Source organism: Physella acuta, unplaced genomic scaffold (assembly GCF_028476545.2).
Source record: "Physella acuta isolate Inbredline_101_S28 unplaced genomic scaffold, ASM2847654v3 ptg001186l, whole genome shotgun sequence".
NCBI lineage: Eukaryota > Metazoa > Mollusca > Gastropoda > Physidae > Physella > Physella acuta.
This window is the reverse complement of record NW_026732703.1, coordinates 82327-103314: the sequence shown is the minus strand read 5'-3', so window position 1 is coordinate 103314 and position 20988 is coordinate 82327. Positions and strand designations below refer to the sequence as shown.

The following is a 20988-nucleotide window of genomic DNA, read 5'->3' as shown; positions in this document are numbered from 1 at the left end:
TCCCTACGTGAGCAGCTGAAGTAGAGTCCATCTGTTTTCAATGACCTCAACTAAAAATCTGACTTCATCTTCGCTAACTTGAACCAATACTGGGAGGCCAAGGATAGGTCCTACAGGTTCTACTCTAGTAACTGAACATGAGACACCCAAGACAGTAGTGATAAGCTCTTCTGTTCTACCAGATACTTCAACAACAGCAACATAAAAAAAAAACCGCCAAAAAAAAAAAGAAAAAAAAATAACAAAGAGAAAAAAAGCATACGACGCTGTTGTATAACATCATAAATTGTATTTTAAAAATGTATCATATCTCTCTCGAACAACAAAAATAAAACTCTTCAGGTCATCTTGACATGTTTGACCCGCCTGACCCTCCTCCTCCTCACCCCGCTCCTGACAGACTTGTGGGGCCCGCAGCCCCGGCGCTCCAGCCGCTTGAGAACCCTCTTGACGACCTTGGCGATTTCCTTCTGACTCCCGCTCAGACCGCGAGGCTTTAGGTGCTGGATGACGAATACTTTCTTGTCCAGGAGGAAGGCGTAGCTGTGGGGATAGGAGAGGTGGTGTTGTTAGGGGGGAAATATGGCGTTGTTAGGGGGGATGGTGTTGTTAGGGGGGATGGCGTTGTTAGGGGGGAAATATGGCGTTGTTAGGGGAGATGGCGTTGTTATTGGGAAATAAGGCATAGCTGTAGGGATAGGAGAGATGGTGTTGTTAGAGGTAAACATGGCGTTGTTAGGGGAGATGGCGTTGTTAGGAAGGAATATAGCGTTGTTAGGGGAATATGGCGTTACTAGGGGGAAATATGGCGTTACTAGGGGGAAATATGGCGTTACTAGGGAAATATGGGGTTACTAGGGGAAATATGGCGTTGTTAGGGGGAAAGATGGCCTTAACAAGGGGGAAAATGGCATTACAAGGGGGAAACATGATGTTACTGAGAAGAAAAATGCTGTTTTAAATGGGAAATATGGCGTTACATGGGGAAAATATGGCGTTACTAGGGGGAAACATGGCGTTACTAGGGAGGAACATGGCGTTACTAGGGGGAAATATGGCGTTGTTAGGGGGGAATATGGCGTTACTAGGGGAAATATGACGTTGTTAGGGGGGAATATTGCGTTACTAGGGGAAAAATGGCGTTACTAGGGGTAAATATGGCGTTACTAGGGGGAAACATGGCGTTACTAGGGGGAAATATGGCGTTACTAGGGGGAAATATGGCGTTACTAGGGAGAAATATGGCGTTGTTAGGGGGGAATATGGCGTTACTAGGGGGAAATATGACGTTTTTAGGGGGAAATATGGCGTTACTAGGGGGAAATATGACGTTTTTAGGGGGGAATATGGCGGTACTAGGGGAAATACGGCGTTATTAGGGAGAAATATGGCGTTACTAGGGAGAAATATGGCGTTACTAGGGGGAAATATGGCGTTACTAGGGAGATATGGCGTTACTAGGGGGAGACATGGCGTTACTAGGGAGATATGGCGTTACTAGGGGGAGACATGGCGTTACTAGGGAGAAACAATGAGGCGTTAATTTGGGTAAACATGAGACCGCTACAATGGGTTACAGCTGAAGGCACTAATAGAAGTAAACACGGATTAACTGCTAGTGCATTACATTACTACACCCACACAAGGAAAACTATTCATCAGAAGCAGTATTATCATTTTTATTAGTTACAAAATACCCATCCCTCTTTACAGACGTACTTGTCAATCAAAAATCATTTAACTTAAAAATAGACACGTTACATTGCCCATACAGACGGGCTACCAATCTGAATCTTTAAAGTCTGCTTACATTTGATGACCGTCGGCGTCTTTGAATCTCTTGGAATCTGACAGAAGCATCAGGTAGTTCTCTCCTGGGGTAACTCGAGGACAGAAGCAGGACGACCGCTTCAGAAGGATGACCTTGTCGCCGACCTTCATCTCATGACGACCTCCTACACCAAAAAAAATGTTACACTGCTAGTAGTAGCTTAAGAAAATTATAAGCTTAAACAAAAGTTATATAAGCTAATTTTCTTTTAGTACCGCTGACTTACTTTAAATTAGGTCTTAACTCTCTCCCTAACACGTAGCTTGAGAAATATTTATCTAATCCTTTTTTCTCTAGTACCGCCAATTTACTTATTAATAATGCCTAAACTCTATCCCTAAACAAAGATACGCATACCTTCCATTCGTTATAAACCCAACCCGTTTGTTGAATTCTAGCCCTTCAATAGAAAACTTCAGTTAAAATAAAACATGAAACACTATTACATTACCCATCCGGAATAATAAACATTTACTTTAACAGATAAAGAAAGGCTATAGAAGTTCCACTTCCCGTAGTACGATCTTTCACAGCGTAGATCACCAATTTTTAACTTAGATTAGGTACACCACAATGGCGGATGTTTACATCGTGACTGACACTTGACGTCATTTGCAAAGGGGTCTATCTGCATGCATGGGAGACTACTCTAATCGATTTTTTTCTTGAATGGAGATAATGATCATAATGATCTCCCTTTAAGTAACCATTCTGAGCGTGTAATGAAAGAAACAGTATCAACAGTTCCGGCTTACTCTGTGAGTGGATGGCGTTGATCTGTCCCAGGAGTCGCTCAAAGCCAGCCTTCTCCAGGTCCCTGTCTAGTGCCTTCACCTCCAGAACTGTGGGGAGTAAATGTCATGTACATGTCATTTGGGATAAGTTAGGGTAAAAGGTGAAGTGCGTGACATCTATGTCATCATGAGCAGGAGAGGGTATAGGTTAAATACATGACATATGACATAAGGTTTAGGTGCGGGTATAAGTGAAGTGCATGACATCTATATGTCATCAAAGACAGGTAAGGGTATAAGTGATGTGCATGACATCTATATGTACATGTCATCATGGAAAGGTGTGGGTAAAGGCGAAGTGCTTGACATCTGCATGTCATGAGGGACAAGTAAGGGCAAAGGTGAAGAAGTCATGACATCTATATGTACTTGCCATAAGGGACAGTTAACAGTAATGTTAAATTTCATGACATCTACGTTGACATTCCACCGTTCCACATGTGGTTTAGGTGAAGTTTTTGACATTCATAATTCGCAACAACTCAAGTCCTCTCATGACATTCAAGATGTCATTGACATTTACAACTTACCATATGTAGCGTTAGTGCAGGCGAACTTCATGACATCCATCCAGCCCAGTCCATGCCAACTCTCCTCACACAAAGCACATCGACCTGAAGTAGCAGTTTAAAAACATGGAGCTTAAGTAGTAGTATAAAAACATGGAGCTTAAGTAGCAGTAAAAATACATGGAGCTTATGTAGCAGTACAAAAACATGGAGCTTAAGTAGCAGTATAAAAACATGGAACTTTAGTAGCTGTAAAAAATATCGACCTAAAATAGCAGTATAAAAACATGGAGCTTAAGTAGCAGTATAAAAACATGGAACTTTAGTAGCTGTAAAAAATATATCGACCTAAAATAGCAGTATAAAAACATTGAGCGTCAGTAGCAGTATAAAAACATGGAGCTTAAGTAGCAGTAAAAAAATATACTTTATGTAGAAGTAAAAACACTAAAAGTAGATTGCGTACAAATGTGTGGAGTAAACATAAATTTGGCATGAAAAAGTAATTTAGCATTATTTAAAATAAATTATATATTTTGTAAATTCTTATATAAATGGATCAATCTATCTTGGCTCAGACAATGTTGTCGAAGATGGAAAGACGTAATTTTAGATGGTTCGGAATATAAACTGCGATGTGTGGAAATGAGCAAGGAGGGAGGGGGAGGTAAGAGATGAGGGGGGAAAGGCAATAGGCAGGGAAATAATCAGCTATAAGCTTATAGATTTTATTCCTTAATAAAATTGTATTACAGTTGCAGTTTCTAGAATAATCTAACGCTTAACATAAATAAGTCAGACAGCACATTCTAGGCACTAAGAGGATTATGTGTTCGTTCTTGGGGTAGGGGGGGGGGGGGGTGGTGGGAGGGAGGAAGGGAGGGATGTTGTTTTTTTTTTGTTGCGGCTAGAAACGCTCTCGTAAATTCAGATTTATAATAAAACGGAAACAGCAATGTAAACAGAAAGGGATATTAACCCTAATAAAAAGAACAGAGGAAGGAGAGTACACGATTAATTTTCAATCGAGTTTCTTCCAGGCATCTCTTCGGGGGGGGGGGGGGGGGGTGGGGTGGGGGGTGGAGAGAGTGTCTATGTGTGTGTTTTTTTAATGTCAGTATTTTTATATTCGTTAAGTTTGATTTGTTTAATTAAAAAACAAAGACATTAAATCAGAATGAAAAAAAAATCGCCTAAACAAATCACTTCTAGTAAATCTTGTAACTGCTAGCATCAATACAAGTTTTTAAAATAATTTTTTAACGGGCATTGAGTAATGCTAATTCTAACTTTTTTTTTTTTTTTTTTTTGCTGTGTTATTTTTTTTTAATTTATACAACTTTAATATCCTATTGTAAAACATGTCAAATATTATTTTAAATACAGATATTAATCGTAAACAGTAACCCTAATTCTTTATCATGGACAACCAGAATTGACCATAATTATCTACAAGTTACATTTGCAAGTAATGCTCAGCACAATTTGAACTCAGGTCTCAATGAGCTGTATTTAATCTAAAATGTAATGTACAAGCAAGTTATTTTTTTTTTAAATACCTTTATTTTCTAATAGAAATATTTACAACAACATAATATACAAATGTGTGTGTGCTTAGTATTTGACATAGTTCAAACATTAATAAAAATTATCATTGCATGATCAAAATGGTGAACATTACTAAAACGATCAACAACTCTAATGAAGATAATTAAAAATACATGTACAAGAAAGTTATAATAAACCGGGAGTGATCTCCCCTAAACTTTCTCGAATATTCTTATATAAAATAACAGGGGATGGGAACTCGGGCTATAGACATGATTTTTAATCCATTTTAAATACTTAAAGTTTTAAAAATAGAATAAAATCTCGTAGACAAATTAATTGCACACCAAGTGAACGCGAATAAAAAAGCGCATAATAGTGCGCAATATTATTAGTACTTTTAAAATTTACATTAGTTTTTTAGAAATCGGAAGTAGCGTAAATAAGTACTTCCGGTCAACGAAAAATTCTCAAAATTTGACAGAAGGTAGAGAATTAGATCTTTTACTTACATATCAAATTTCATTTATCTATCTGAAATAGTACTCAAGTTATAGGCTTTTGAAAAATTCAAAGTAGAAAAAGTACCACTTCCGGTTATCCGAAATTGCTCAAAAGTTGATACGGATCTACGATTTTGATAAAATACTTGTATATGAAATTTCATCAACCTAGCTGTAACGGTACTCAAGTTATCGTGTTTACACACGGACACACACACACACACACACACACAGACACACAGACATACGGACAAGATTGCAAAATTATGTTTTTCCGTATCAGTGAGATGTAAAACGTCGAGATTTGCAAAAGTCTCGATTTTTTTTTGCACGATTACAAGACTTTCTCTATACTTCGTATATACGAGAAAGTAAAAAATAGTACATAATTCGAAAACTTTGAAAAAATATGTATGATCACTGCCTAGCTGATCAGAAGGTAGATAAACTCGTACGCTTGATTTGTGCAATGGTTTCTAGCATTATGTTTATTTTTATGCTTTGTTGTGTTTATTTTATTAATTTTGGATACATTTATTTTTATAGCTATAAACTTCTTTATTATGTCTTATTTAAATAAAAATTAAGAGAATTAATCGCTTTTTAATTTACATAGTATAAAACTATTTAAATGAGCTTTATTGACATCATTATTTTAAAGAAGGGCAGTAAGTCATGGAAGTAGTTGAATGTTTGCCTATATTTCAGACAACAGTTCTTGTAGATTTTTAAATATTTTTCTCTGTATATAAATACCATAAAACAATCACTGTTATAGTAGACCTGTTTTTTTTAAACAAAACCACAAAACCACTATCAAGGTGCACGAAAAACAGTATTTATAAAAAGAAAATTCATTTTTTTTTGGTCGGAATATCGGGCCCTTAAACGTCCTGCCCCCCCCCCCCCCCCGCATTGCGGGGTCTGGCGGCATGGTAGTTCCGTCCCTTATGTATATTTTATATATATATATATATATATATATATATATATATATATATATATATAAATGTAGGGATACCTTGATATTTTTTAATAAATACAATCATTTGCAAATATCATATCTATTGTTTGTTAAAAAGTTTCGAGTTTTTCAGTTAAGATACTTCATTGGGAAAAACAAAAGGTGATTTGAACAAACGACTTAATCTTGCACAGGGAGTAATGTCCAGTAGACAATAATCTGAACTTTGGGCAGAAATGGACGTTTTACACAACAGAAACCAAAGGTCAAGGAAACGTGAACCCCAATAGAGTGCAATAAAATGTTCTATTGCCAAACGTACTTCAACAACAACATATTATGTTAAACTTTAAAATATTCTCAGGATGCTTAGAGAATAAAAAATAAACCGGGAGTGATCTCCCCTAAACTTTCTCGAATATTCTTATATAAAATAACAGGGGATGGGAACTCGGGCTATAGACATGATTTTTAATCCATTTTAAATACTTAAAGTTTTAAAAATAGAATAAAATCTCGTAGACAAATTAATTGCACACCAAGTGAACGCGAAATAAAAAAGCGCATAATAGTGCGCAATATTATTATTACTTTTAAAATTTACATTAGTTTTTTGAGAAATCGGAAGTAGCGTAAAGTACTACTTCCAGTCAACGGAAATGACTCAAAATTTAATAGAAGGTAGAGAATTAGATCTTTTACTTACGTATGAAATTTCATTTATCTATCTGAAATAGTACTCAAGTTATAGGCTTTTGAAAAATTCAAAGTAGGAAAAGTACCACTTCCGGTTATCGGAAATCGCTCAAAAGTTGATACGGATCTACGATTTTGATAAAATACTTATATATGAAATTTCATCAACCTAGCTGTAACGGTACTCAAGTTATCGTGTTTACACACGGACACACACACACACAGACACACACACAGACACACAGACATACGGACAAGATTGCAAAATTATGTTTTTCCGTATCAGTGAGATGCAAAACGTCGAGATTTGCAAAAATCTCGATTTTTTTTTTTTGCACGATTACAAGACTTTCTCTATACTTCGTATATACGAGAAAGTAAAAATAGGAAGAAAAAAAACACAAAGGACAGACAATGTTGTTAGGAGAAAAAACTGTGAGTTTTAAATATTAATGGTTCATTTTATGCCGACATTTACGTTGAGAAAGATTTTTAATATTTAGGATTTTGTTCGTGTGTTTTGAAAAAAATAAATATTTAATTTGTTTCATTATCTAAATTTTGTTTCCTAAAAAAGGCGTTATGTTTCAACAATGAAAACAGTAAAAAAACATACTCTCTAAACACTGAATTAAATCAAACAAACACTGACGAAAATAAAACAAAAACAAAAATGACATACTCTCAAAACACTGACGAACAATCATAAAACATGTAAAAGCAAGAAATAAACGGAATCTCTAAACACTGACGAACATAAAACATGTAAAAACAAGTAATAAAACGCACTCTCTAAACACTGACAAACATAAAGCATGTAAAAACAAGAAATAAAATGTACTCTCTAAACACTGACGAACATAAATCATGTAAAAACAAGAAATAAACGTACTCTCCAAACAGACGAACTTAAAACGTAAACACAAACAAAACTTACTCTCCAAGCACTGACAAATCTGTTTCCGGTTGTCACAAAAGTTGGCCAGTTGCCCGCTGACGTTGTTGGCCTTGTAGAACACAGTGCAGCGTTCGTCTGTCAATCAAGTATGACAATAAAGTAGACATTTCTGCTTAAAGTAGACATTTCTGCTTAAAGTAGACATTTCTGCTTAAAGTAGACATTTCTGCTTAACGTAGACATTTCTGCTTAAAGTAGACATTTGGTGTTAAGCTAGACATGAACTAGACGTTTCTATTTATACTCAATATTTAACTTAAACATTATTACATAAACTAGTCATTGATGTTGATACTAGACAAGTGGGCTACAGGACATTACCACCCTGGATATTTCCACCCCGGACATTTCCCCCCCCCCCCGTATTTACCCCCCGGAGCAATAACCCCCTGTTATTTACCCCCCCCCCCCTCTCAAGTTAAAATCCTAACTCTAACTAGAATTTTATACCTATATACTACTTTAATCCAAACCTTAAGAAAAAGACCAAAACCTAAGCATCCACCTTAGTCTAAAACTTCACACAAAACCAAAACCAAAGCTAGACACAACCTTAACCCTAAAACTAGCTCTAACCCTAACCCTAGCCCTAACCCTCATCTTAACCCTAGCCCTAGCCCTAGCCCTAATCCTAATCCTAACTCTAACTCTAACCCTAACCCTAGCCCTAGCCCTAACCCTAGCCCTAACCCTAGCCCTAAAACCTAATCCTAACCCTAACCCTAGCCCTAACTCTAACTCTAACCCTAGCCCTAGCCCTAAACCTAAACCTAAACCTAAACCTAAACCTAAACCTAACCCTAACCCTAGCCCTAACCCTAGCCCTAAAACCAAACCCTAACCCTAACCCTAGCCCTAAAACCAAACCCTAACCCTAACCCTAACCCTAACCCTAACCCTAGCCCTAAACCTAACCCTAAACCTAACCCTAGCCCTAACTCTAACTCTAACTCTAACCCTAGCCCTAACCCTAACCCTAACCCTAGCCCTAAAACCTAACCCTAACCCTAGCCCTAAACCTAACCCTAAACCTAACCCTAACTCTAACTCTAACCCTAGCCCTAAACCTAACCCTAACCCTAACCCTAGCCCTAAAACCTAACCCTAACCCTAGCCCTAACCCTAGCCCTAAAACCAAACCCTAACCCTAACCCTAGCCATAAAACCAAACCCTAACCCTAGCCCTAGCCCTAGCCCTAACCCTAACCCTAGCCCTAACCCTAAACCTAACCCTAACCCTAAACCTAACCCTAAACCTAACCCTAAACCTAGCCCTAACTCTAACCCTGTCCGGGGGGGGGGGGGGGTAATGTCCTACTGGGTGGGGGGTAATTGACAGGGGGTAATTACTCTGGGGGGTAATGTCGGGGGGGGGGGGAATATCCGGGGGGTAATTGACAGGGGGGAAATGCCCTGTTCCCAGACAAGTGTATACCTACCTAAATTAGAGTATATACACATACATACGTGAGATTAAAGTGTACAAAGAAAAAAAATTCATAAAAAACGTTTTAATAACAAGCTTTTATGTAATGATGCACTAAAAAGTAGAAAATAAATTATAGACTACTATTTAAATAACTATAAAGAAAAGCGTGGGTCACTTTAGTATCTATTGGATACCTTTACTAATGTTAAGGAAGACACCCACGCTTTTCTTTATAGTTATTTAAATAGTAGTCTATAATTTATTTTCTACTTTTTAGTGCATCATTACATAAAAGCTTGTTATTAAAACGTTTTTTATGAATTTTTTTTCAGTACTTTACATGTTTTATCTACAATAGAGTTACATGACTAAAAACCATTGCGCGCCTAATGAATATCACGTTCAGTAGGCGCGCAATGGTTTTTGAACGCAGCCATTACGTGGTCGTGATGGCGCAGCTATTGATGACGCGTGTGGTGTGGTTGGCTAGACATGCCTACTAATTCGGTCCAAATTTTAATTAATTCATAAAAAATCAATTAGGCTTCCAATTAAGTCAAATTTAGTTTCAGATTGCATTGTCTTCATGTCTTGACCCACGTGCCAACTGTGAATCGTATCGGTCAAGTAGAACTGTCCGAATTTTCACTCCTGCGTTTCCGTCTAGACTGACGACAGACAGAGGAAGTGAGTTAAATAAAAGCTTGTAAAAATTAGGTATTATTGTATCAGAAGACCACTGATTTGTGACCATTGTTGTGTATTAAAGTACGAAAATCAAACAAAACAGATATTTGTATAATAGCAGCAATATACTCAAGAATGTAAGAATCAGTAATGATTATTTAGCAAATAGCAAACAAATAAAAGAAATTATTTTCAACTTCTCATAGTTTGCACATTTTTTTCACCCATTTTTAAAGATAAAACTTCTATTTTTTCAGTGTTAATGTTATTATTTCTTAAAAGTTTTAATGTTTAAGACTGCATCGACAGATAAATGAACAAAAACAGGAATTTATTTTTTTCTTTGTTCGTATAACAAATAATATTCCTGGCTTTGTCAGCCAAAAGAACAGCCATAACAAGAAAACATGTAGTGCCTGCATATTCCACTTAAGTAAAACAGATCAAGTAATAACACAACTAATGGACTTATTGTTTTACACTGACGACGTCATCCATTGTTTTTATTGATTGATATAAAGTTTCATCATGCATCATTTAATAGGAGGGTGGTATTTCACGTGAGTGGGATTTGATACATCAGCAAAAGTCATCCTGACCTTATATCGGATTCGACATTTTAAGATTTTAAATAAAATTCTATATAAAACACGGAAAACATTTTGTTTGTCTTCAAAACCTTCTCAATTGTCGTGTGTTTATTGATAACTTTGGGTCAAAATATGATGTCTGAATTGTTTGCGTGGTCGATTGGTAGAGTGTATGACTGGTATACTGAAACGCTTGAGTTCGAAACACCTAAGTTAGCAGTGTGGGACGTGGAGGTTAGTGTTACTGAACACACCATCTTTCTGCATACAAGGTCGTGGAAATAGATGAACTCTACTTCATCTATCCGCCATGACTCGAAATGCACACCTGCATCTACCTGCCAATACACAGGTGCACCTGCCTGTAAAGCCATACCTGTACCTACCTGTCACTACATACCTATCCCCACCTGAACTGGCACACCTGTCCCCACCTGTAATGTCCACCGTTATACCAACAGCCCACTACTCACCTGGATTACAATATTCAAAGACCTGCCCCCACCTGTAATGCCACCCCTACACCAACATCCCATAACTCACCTGGATTATAATAATCAAAGACCTGCACCTTAGCAGGTTGAATGTTGTCTGCCACATGTTCCTGCCTGGCTCTGAACTTCACACACGTCGTGTCTTTGTTGGAAATCTGAGGGAGGGGGTGTGGTTGAGGAAATCTCTAATTATTTTTGTCCTTAATTGGTTAGTGGAATTTCTAAATGAAAATCTAAATCACTATTTCCCTAATAGAACAAACGTTTTGGGAGATAGTCAGCAAAAAAGAAATATATAAATTTTGTCAATGTATTTTATAGGCCAAAGGTCACCTCATTTAGATAGAGGACAACAGACCGTTGAGATTTCTCGTAGTTGTCGATCTTGCCTTTTTTCTTTAGCTGAAACAAAAAGTAGGTTTACAGTAATTGAGCTGAAACGAAATGTAGAAGATTTACAGTAATTTAACTTAAACAAAATCTAGGAATACAGTAATTTAGTAGAAACAAAATGTATGTTTACAGTAATTTAGGACAAACGGAATTTAGGAGGTTTACAGTAATCCAGCTGTAACGAAATTTTAGAGGTTTACAGTAATTAAGCTAAAAATAAAATGTATGAGGTTTGCAGTAATTCACTAGAAACAAAACTAAGAAGGTTTAGAATAATCAAGCTGTAACGAAATGTAAGAGGTTTAAAATAATTTAGCTGAAACATAATGTAGGAAGTATGCCATTATCGATAGTACTCTGTTTCACAAACACCTCCACGCGAATACAATGTCACTTTGAAACCACCTATCTTAACACATTAAAACGATTTTAGCAGCCTTTACAGTTTTAAGTACATATCAAACACTAATTCTACTGCAAAAGTGTAGAACCCGACAATTTTTTATTTAAAAAAAAACAACTACCCAGTTTTTTCTCAATGAACAGTATCAAAACTTAATGACCAAAGAAGAATCTATTTGAAACAACATAAACATAAACGACTTTAAATAACCGGATTCGTTCGAAGTTAATCAAAATGACCAACATTAGTATTGTAAACATCATCCGATTATACACAAATGAGCAATTTAAAAAGTGTATCCAAATGACAATCATCTTATTCAAAGACCAGCTTTAAAAAAAACAATCCCCCCACCTACCCACCCACCCCCAACAAAAAATAAATAACAACGACCTCAGAATCTAAAACTCTTATGTCATAGACGATTCATGATAACTTAATGAGCCTTTCGACACTAAATGTAATATTCCGTACATCGCAAATAACCAAATTAAAGACATCATCATCATCCTTTCCCGTTCGTGCCCAACATGGGGCAGATGAAGTAGAGTTCATCTGTGCCAGAGACCTCGGCATTTGTAGGGCTAGTGTGGTCAGCACTATGCTCAGCCGCTTTTACTTCCCCTAACGTGAGATAGGTACCCATCAGAGCTGGGCGGACTCAGTCACATTCTACTGACTTGAACCCGGATTCGAACTCGAAACTTTCGGGTTAACAGTCTAGCTCCCTATAGCTAGGCCATGCCATTATAAACCCATACATCTCTGATGACACCGACAAACACCTACAAAAGTAACTTGAACAAAAAATGTGAACTTACTGTTTCCAGGTCATCAATGACAGGCACATACCCTGTAAACAGACCCACATCAACAACCGCCATACCTGTTGTCTGTGTACCCAGATACCTGTCAACAGGTAAAACATCACAGGTAAAGTCAGTAATTGGTGCAGCTAATAGTATTTATCATCTTTTCCCGTTCGTGCCCAGACGCATGAGGCGCATGAAATAGAATTTATTTGTTACAATGACCTCATATTACAGAGGGATATTGTGGTCAGCACTATACACACCCAATGTAGTTTCCCTAACGGGAATCAGGTATCCATCAGAACTGGGTGGACTCAGGGACGTCCTATTGATGCGAGCCCGAGACCCGAACTCGAGACTTTTGGACTAGCAGTTGTAACCTCTGCCAGTATCAGCATTACATATGCATAATGTATAAACTTAGTGTGCAGGCGATGCCATTACATACTAAATATTCGCACCATAGTTCCAGAGTTTTTAATTTCTAAACTGTCCGTAAACTATTGGTATTAAACTAGTGCTCAATCCTTAAGCAGGTCTGAACTAAACAAACGATATAAAACCCTAACTCAAAAGAAATTCAATGGATATACTAACTTGAACAGGTCTGAACAGAAAGAAAGGCTAAACAAACCTAAAACAGGTCTGAACAGAAAGAAAAGCTACACAAACCTAAAACAGGTCTGAACAGAAAGAAAGGCTACACAAACCTAAAACAGGTCTGAACAGAAAGAAAAGCTACACAAACCTAAAACAGGTCTGAACAGAAAGAAAAGCTACACAAACCTAAAACAGGTCTGAACAGAAAGAAAAGCTACACAAACCTAAAACAGGTCTGAATAGAAAGAAAAGCTACACAAACCTAAAACAGGTCTGAACAGAAAGAAAAGCTACACAAACCTAAAACAGGTCTGAACAGAAAGGCTATACAAACCTAAAACAGGTCTAAACAGAATGAAAAGCTACACAAACCTAAAACAGGTCTGAACAGAAAGAAAAGCTACACAAACCTAAAACAGGTCTGAACAGAAAGGCTATACAAACCTAAAACAGGTCTAAACAGAAAGAAAGGATACACAAACCTAAAACAGGTCTGAACAGAAAGAAAGGATACACAAACCTAAAACAGGTCTAAACAGAAAGAAAGGATACACAAACCTAAAACAGGTCTAAACAGAAAGAAAGGATACACAAACCTAAAACAGGTCTGAACAGAATGAAAAGCTACACAAACCTAAAACAGGTCTGAACAGAAAGAAAGTCTACACAAACCTAAAACAGGTCTGAACAGAAAGGCTACACAAACCTAAAACAGGTCTGAACAGAAAGAAAAGCTACACAAACCTAAAACAGGTCTGAACAGAAAGAAAAGCTACACAAACCTAAAACAGGTCTGAACAGAATGAAAGGCTACACAAACCTAAAACAGGTCTAAACAGAAAGAAAAGCTACACAAACCTAAAACAGGTCTAAACAGAAAGAAAAGCTACACAAACCTAAAACAGAAAGAAAAGCTACACAAACCTAAAACAGAAAGAAAAGCTACACAAACCTAAAACAGAAAGAAAAGCTACACAAACCTAAAACAGAAAGAAAAGCTACACAAACCTAAAACAGAAAGAAAAGCTACACAAACCTAAAACAGAAAGAAAAGCTACACAAACCTAAAACAGGTCTAAACAGAAAGAAAAGCTACACAAACCTAAAACAGAAAGAAAAGCTACACAAACCTAAAACAGGTCTGAACAGAATGAAAGGCTACACAAACCTAAAACAGGTCTGAACAGAATGAAATGCTACACAAACCTAAAACAGGTCTAAACAGAAAGAAAAGCTACACAAACCTAAAACAGGTCTGAACAGAAAGAAAAGCTACACAAACCTAAAACAGGTCTAAACAGAAAGAAAAGCTACACAAACCTAAAACAGAAAGAAAAGCTACACAAACCTAAAACAGGTCTGAACAGAAAGAAAGGCTACACAAACCTAAAACAGGTCTCCACACAAATGACGGTAGCACTGTAAGGTCTCGTGGATCTCCTCGGTCTTCCAATTCTAGAACCAAATTCTATTTCTGGAATCTTTTCCCTGCAGAAGAAAAACAAAAACAAACTGCCTACACATTATAAAATCTGTGCAACTTAATTTAAAAAAGGTCATGCTCTCTCATTCTCTCTCTCTCTTTTCTCTCTCTCTCTGTCTCTCTCTCTTTTTTTCTCTCTCTCTGTTTTTTTCTCATTAACAAGATATACCGTATTTGTATGAAGAATTGCATATTTTTCTCAATCATATTATCTACTTCGAGGTTATACAAAAGATATGTTAAATTCTCCTTTTGTCTACTCTATTTGTGTCTAAATCGTCTCGAAATGACTGACCTGGCGTGATTCTCCTGCAGTTCCTTATCTAGGTCAAGGTCTTCGCCTCTCGCCTTCCTGCCCCAGAGGGTGGCGATACGGGGCATGATGGGTGGGAAGGTAAAGTTCTCGAAGTCCTCTTCCTCGTCCTCGTCATCGTTGGATTCGTCTTCACAGTCCATGGAGCAGGGCTCACATCTAGGTCTGTGGTAGGTCATTTAGTGGGGTAAAGGTCATCGTTGGTGTTTAGTGAAGGTAATTGTTGGTGTTTAGTGGGGGCGAAGGTCATTGTGTTCAGTAGGGCAAAGGTATTTATAGGTCTTTAATGAGGAAAATGTCATTTGTGTTTAGTTTGGTAAAGGTCATTGTTGGTGTTTTGGGGAGGTCATTGTTGGTGTTATGTGGAGGTCATTGTAGGTGTTTTGTGGAGTAAAGGTCATTGTTGGCGTTTAGTGGCGCGAAGGTCATTGTTGGTGTTTAGTGGGGCAAAGGTATTTATTGGTCTTTAATGAGGAAAAGGTCATTGATTGCCTTAAAGGTAGATAAGGTCATTGTGTTCATGTCGGGTAGAGAAGGTTTTTGCAGGTGTTTATTGCACAATGGTTATTGTTGGTGTGTAAAATGTAATTATTGCTACAACCAGATTCTCGTCCCTACCCCCACCTTACACTCACCCCATTCCTATCTTCTCCCACCCTATCCTTACCACACTCCCATCCCACCACACCGTACCTTACTTAACACATTCCTAGCTCACCCCTACCCTAACTATATCGCACCCCCTTTACTTACCCCACTGTTCTCCTATTCTACCTCCGCCTTATAACTACCTCCCCAATATACCCCACAATGCCCATCCTGTACACCCACACTCCCTCGCACTAATTTCGCCTTGCCCCCACATTACCCAACCTTACTTACACCCTACCCCCTCTCCCTACCCCCATCACTCCCTCACACTACCCCACCGTGCCCCCTCCCTACCCCTCCCTACCCGCACCGTGCCCCCTCCCTACCCCCACCCTTACGTACAAACCACCAGCTCACCTCCTGCTCTCCCCGAAGAAACTCTGCAACAGCGTGTTGTGGTGGTGCGTGGTGACCTTGACCTCGAACCTACAGTTGCTCTGGTCCTCTGGGACGTTGAACCTGACCTCGACCTGCATCATGCCGACCCCCGTCCCCTCAGCTTCAAAGTGAAGTTTCCCGCCCGTGGGGACCTGCACAATGCACAACGTAAATAGGTATTTCTAGTAACACTAGCATTACTTTTACACACGCACACACCTTTTTCATATATATATATATATATATATATATATATATATATATATATATATATATATATATATATATATATATATATATATATATATATATATATATTTTATATATATATATATATATATATATATATATATATATATATATATATATATATATATATATATATATATATATATATATATATATATATTATATATATATATATATATATATATATATATATATATATATATATGTAAATATGTATATATGTATATATATATATAAATATATATATATATATATGTATATATATATATATATATATATATATATATATATATATATATATATATATATATATATATATATATATATATATATATGGGAGCCGGACGTTTTCCCGAAAGACACTTGCCCGAATGCCGTTTGCCCGAAGGCCGAATTCCCGAATGGACACTTGCCCGAATGCGACAAATGCCCGAATGGACACTTGCCCGAATGGGACAAATGCCCGAATGGACACTTGCCCGAATGCGACAAATGCCCGAATGGACACTTGCCCGAATGCGACAAATGCCCGAATGGACACTTGCCCGAATGCGACAAATGCCCGAATGCCACTTGCCCGAAGGCCGTTTGCCCGAAAAATGTAAAAATTGAATAAAAAATTATATAACCAAATAGACATTCATAATCAATTCAAGTTTGAAATTTTGATAATCAACACAGTTTTAAGCATAAAAACAAATTTGTTTATATTTTTAAAATTGAGCTTTTATTTTTTTTTAACATGAGAACTTGCCGTAATAAAATTTCTTTATTCTTCAATAAATGTAAGGTGATGTTGGCGCCGGTATCTTAACATTCTTTTGATGTGTAAGTTTTGACCACCTTGTGTAGCCGACGTGTTGCGGTGGTTTATAGCGTTTATCACATGATGTAGGCGGCGCGGCGTCTCGCAACAATGAACAGAGGCGCATTTGTTTGATGTATCTTGTTAACTTGTGAGGTGATCAGTCAACAAAAGAATGGGGAGGGGCCTAGGCGGCGAATTAAAAAACTAATGTTAGTCTTTTATGTTTGATCTCTATTTAAATACAAATTAATTAATAATATCTTCGTGTTAATATATCATATTAAATATTTTCCCTTTAGTTTTGTTAATATATGTATTGTTTATCAAAATTTCAAACTTAAATTGATCACGCATGACTATTTGGTAATATTTTATTGATAACATTTTTCGGGCAAACGGCCTTCGGGCAAGTGGCATTCGGGCATTTGTCGCATTCGGGCAAGTGTCCATTCGGGCATTTGTCCCATTCGGGCAAGTGTCCATTCGGGCATTTGTCGCATTCGGGCAAGTGTCCATTCGGGCATTTGTCCCATTCGGGCAAGTGTCCATTCGGGCATTTGTCCCATTCGGGCAAGTGTCCATTCGGGCATTCGTCGCATTCGGGCAAGTGTCCATTCGGGAATTCGGCCTTCGGGCAAACGGCATTCGGGCAAGTGTCTTTCGGGAATTTGTCGTAGACCCATATATATATATATATATATATATATATATATATATATATATATATGTATTTACATGTATATATTTGTATGCTTTTATGTAATAATGCACTAAGAAGTAGAAAATAAATTATACACTACTATTTAAATTACTATAAAGAAAAGCGTGGGTCACTTTACTAATATTTGAGAAGAGACCCACGCATTATTACATAAAGCTTGTTATTAAAACGTTTTTTATGAATTTTTATGAATTTTTTTCAGTACTTTACATGTTTTATTTACAACTAGCCATCGGTACCCGTTTCACGTGAATTATAGGCCTATATATTTTAAAATGTTGTACTTGTTTGAGAACAATTTTTATAAAATATTTATTGGTCAAAACACAAAGAGCTTTACTACACGCTGAACTATATTAGTGACAAAGCAAAGAAATAGCTAATCAGCTAAAAAACCGATACATTTAACATAACACAGGCACACACTGATTAAGTGACTTAAATGATTCCGTTAAAAACTCAGCTATTCTTGTATTCTTTGTGTTTTTAAAGTGATTTATTTTTATTAGGTTTTTGTGTATAGATCTATAGATTTAAATGAAATAGTTCATTTCTTCATCGGTAACCATACTATATTAAATGCACTCGCTGATTAAGAGACTTAAAATTAAGAGACTTAAAACATTTCGTTAAAAACCCGGCTGTTCAAAGGCAGTTATGTTGTTTATTATGGGAATAGATTCTAGAGTAGATTATAGTCTAAATCTACATCATAGCGTCTACGTCTAGTTTTTCCGTAGATCTAGTCTAGATCTAGAATATCTAGATCTAGAATCCAAATAGATAAAGTACATTTTATAAGTTTAGGCCGAGAAAATTGTATTATATACATTTCAAAACGTGCGTAGATCTAAATCAATTTTGAATGAAATAGTTCATTTCTTTATATTCTAAAATCGGAAGATGACGCCATGAGTGTTGTGTAAACATTTGGCGAGTGGCGTCATTGTTTTATGCGTTCTTTTTCACAACTATAAACACTTTTCCTGTTGCATAATTAAAAATGTTTTTCTACATTCGAATATGCCTTTATTTATTTTTTTTATTTACATAAAATTGTGGTTATACATTTAAAACATCTACCATATTATTTTCAACAAAAAATGCGTATCAAATTCTCCATATATCGCTGAAGATTCTGATGATATATCCGGTGAAAATATTTTGCGGACAGAGAGAGAGAAGTGCGCATTTGGTCTTTTATATATTAGGATAGAGTTACATGACTAAAAACCATTGCGCGCCTATTGAACGTAATGGCGCAGCTATTGAACGTGATGACGCGTGTGGTGTTGTTGGATAGACATGCCTACTAATTCGGTCCAAATATTAATTAATTCATGAAAATTAATTAGGCATCAAATTAAGTTAAATTTAATTTTAGATTGCATTGTCTTCATGTCTTGACCCACGTGCCAACTGCGAACCGTATCTGTCAAGTAGAAGTGTCCGAATTTTCGCTCCGTCGTTTCGATCAAGACAGACAGACTGACGACTGACGAGGAAGTGAGTTAAATAAAAGCTTGTAAAAAATACATCCTAGTTATCATACAAAAAGTTAATAAACCGGGATTTATCTCTAAACTTTCTCGATGAATCTTATATGAAACAACAGGGGGTGGCAACTCGGGAAATAGACATGATTTTTAATCCATTTTAAATACTTAAACTTGTTAAAATAGAATAAAATCTCGAAGAAAAAAGAAAAAGAATCGCACACCAAGTGAACGCCAAATAAAATGTGCATAAAAGTGCGGAATATTATTAGTACTTTATAAATTCATATGTTTATCGTATTTACACACATACACACACACACATACATACATACGGAAAAGATTGCGAAACTATGTTTTTCCGACTCAGGGAGCTGTAAAACGTCGAGATTTGCAAAAATGTCGAATTTTTTTTTTTGCACGATTACAACTTTCTCTATACTTCGTATATAAGAGAAATTAAAAACCGTAGAAATTATAGATTAAAATAATAAGCATACATCTATAATTAGATTACAGTTATCTTTTATGAGAACTAAGTTATAAAGGTTTAAAAAGGTGTGAAGTTCTACAACTTTTTGACGTTTCCAAAGCAACTGTAACTGCTAGTGGTGAAGTTTTACGCATTGTGTCCACAGTTTGGGCAATATTAACAGATGGATTTATTAAAAATCATGAAACATACTAATAATTTTTTTTCATCTGCACAATATATCCTTAAGACTGGGGCCGAAAAAGCGATACTTAAATAATCAATCGATTAAAAGTAACATCTTAATTTCAGTTTAAAAACTATAAACCAAAGTAATTTTAACACATGGGCTTAAGTCCAAAAAAAAAATGATTTTTAGAGTTCAGCGTCCACTGTTCTGTCGCAGAACACTGGGAGAAGGTTATCTGCAAGTCGATGGGATACACCTTAGAAGCTTTTCGATTGAACCACACAGAGGGTTGGTACCACCAGACTGCAAGGGGCAACAAATCAGCGACTAAAATGCAGCTTAGCCCCGCAGTCATCCCCAGCTTCCCGCGACACTGTCAGGGTCTATCCATAAACGACATCACACTTTTAAAATGACTACCACTACTCACATCTTCAAATGTTCTTAAATCTTCAGTAAATGTTTTCGATGGTTAGTCTAAAAACATAAAAAAAAATACATCCCCCACATACACTAAAAATACAGTCAAATCTTATTATAATTGAAGTCTTGTTCTTTTAGAAGTCAAAGTCATCCGACAAAATTAAAGTTTTCTTCCCTAACGCGTCAATTTGCACACCCCCCCCCCCCGCCCATTTCCTAAAATGCTGTTACACCTTAGCCTGCCCCCTCTATAGAGTCGTACTTCGTTATGGACAGCACCATTACAGGAAAACAATGTCGTATCTTCTCGTAGTCGTCATTTCGCCCAAAAGGGCCTTATTTTACTAAGGCAAACGGCTAGTCCGGTCAAAGGTCGTGTTGAATAAAAAAATCGTACCTCTTAGAGAATATGTGATTACTTCCTATTCATGACGCCATGTTTTGAAAATTCCCGTCGAAGTTTTACGTTTGAATCTCAAAAACTGTGCGTGTTTCTCTATTTGGGTTTTGTTTCTTTATTAAAAGTGAATTCATTGTTTGGAATTTTTTTTTATAAAAACAGTTTAAGAAAAACATCGTATATAATAACTAGG

General features: G+C 36.6%; 1 protein-coding gene across 1 annotated transcript in view; it reads right to left on the bottom strand.

Annotated features, from left to right (window-relative positions):
- Positions 1–274: 274 nt before the first annotated feature.
- Positions 275–20988, bottom strand: part of LOC131956925 (complement C3) — a 78437-nt gene continuing 57723 nt past the window's right edge. The window contains exons 31-41 of the mRNA XM_059321560.1: positions 16016–16188; positions 14990–15172; positions 14598–14699; positions 12621–12708; positions 11337–11405; positions 11053–11158; positions 7783–7878; positions 3156–3239; positions 2587–2673; positions 1811–1955; positions 275–543 (exon numbers count right to left, since the gene is read on the bottom strand). Of these exons, the coding sequence (XP_059177543.1) occupies positions 339–543; positions 1811–1955; positions 2587–2673; positions 3156–3239; positions 7783–7878; positions 11053–11158; positions 11337–11405; positions 12621–12708; positions 14598–14699; positions 14990–15172; positions 16016–16188 (1338 nt within the window). The 3' untranslated portion in view covers positions 275–338. The remainder of the gene's footprint in view (positions 544–1810; positions 1956–2586; positions 2674–3155; positions 3240–7782; positions 7879–11052; positions 11159–11336; positions 11406–12620; positions 12709–14597; positions 14700–14989; positions 15173–16015; positions 16189–20988) is intronic.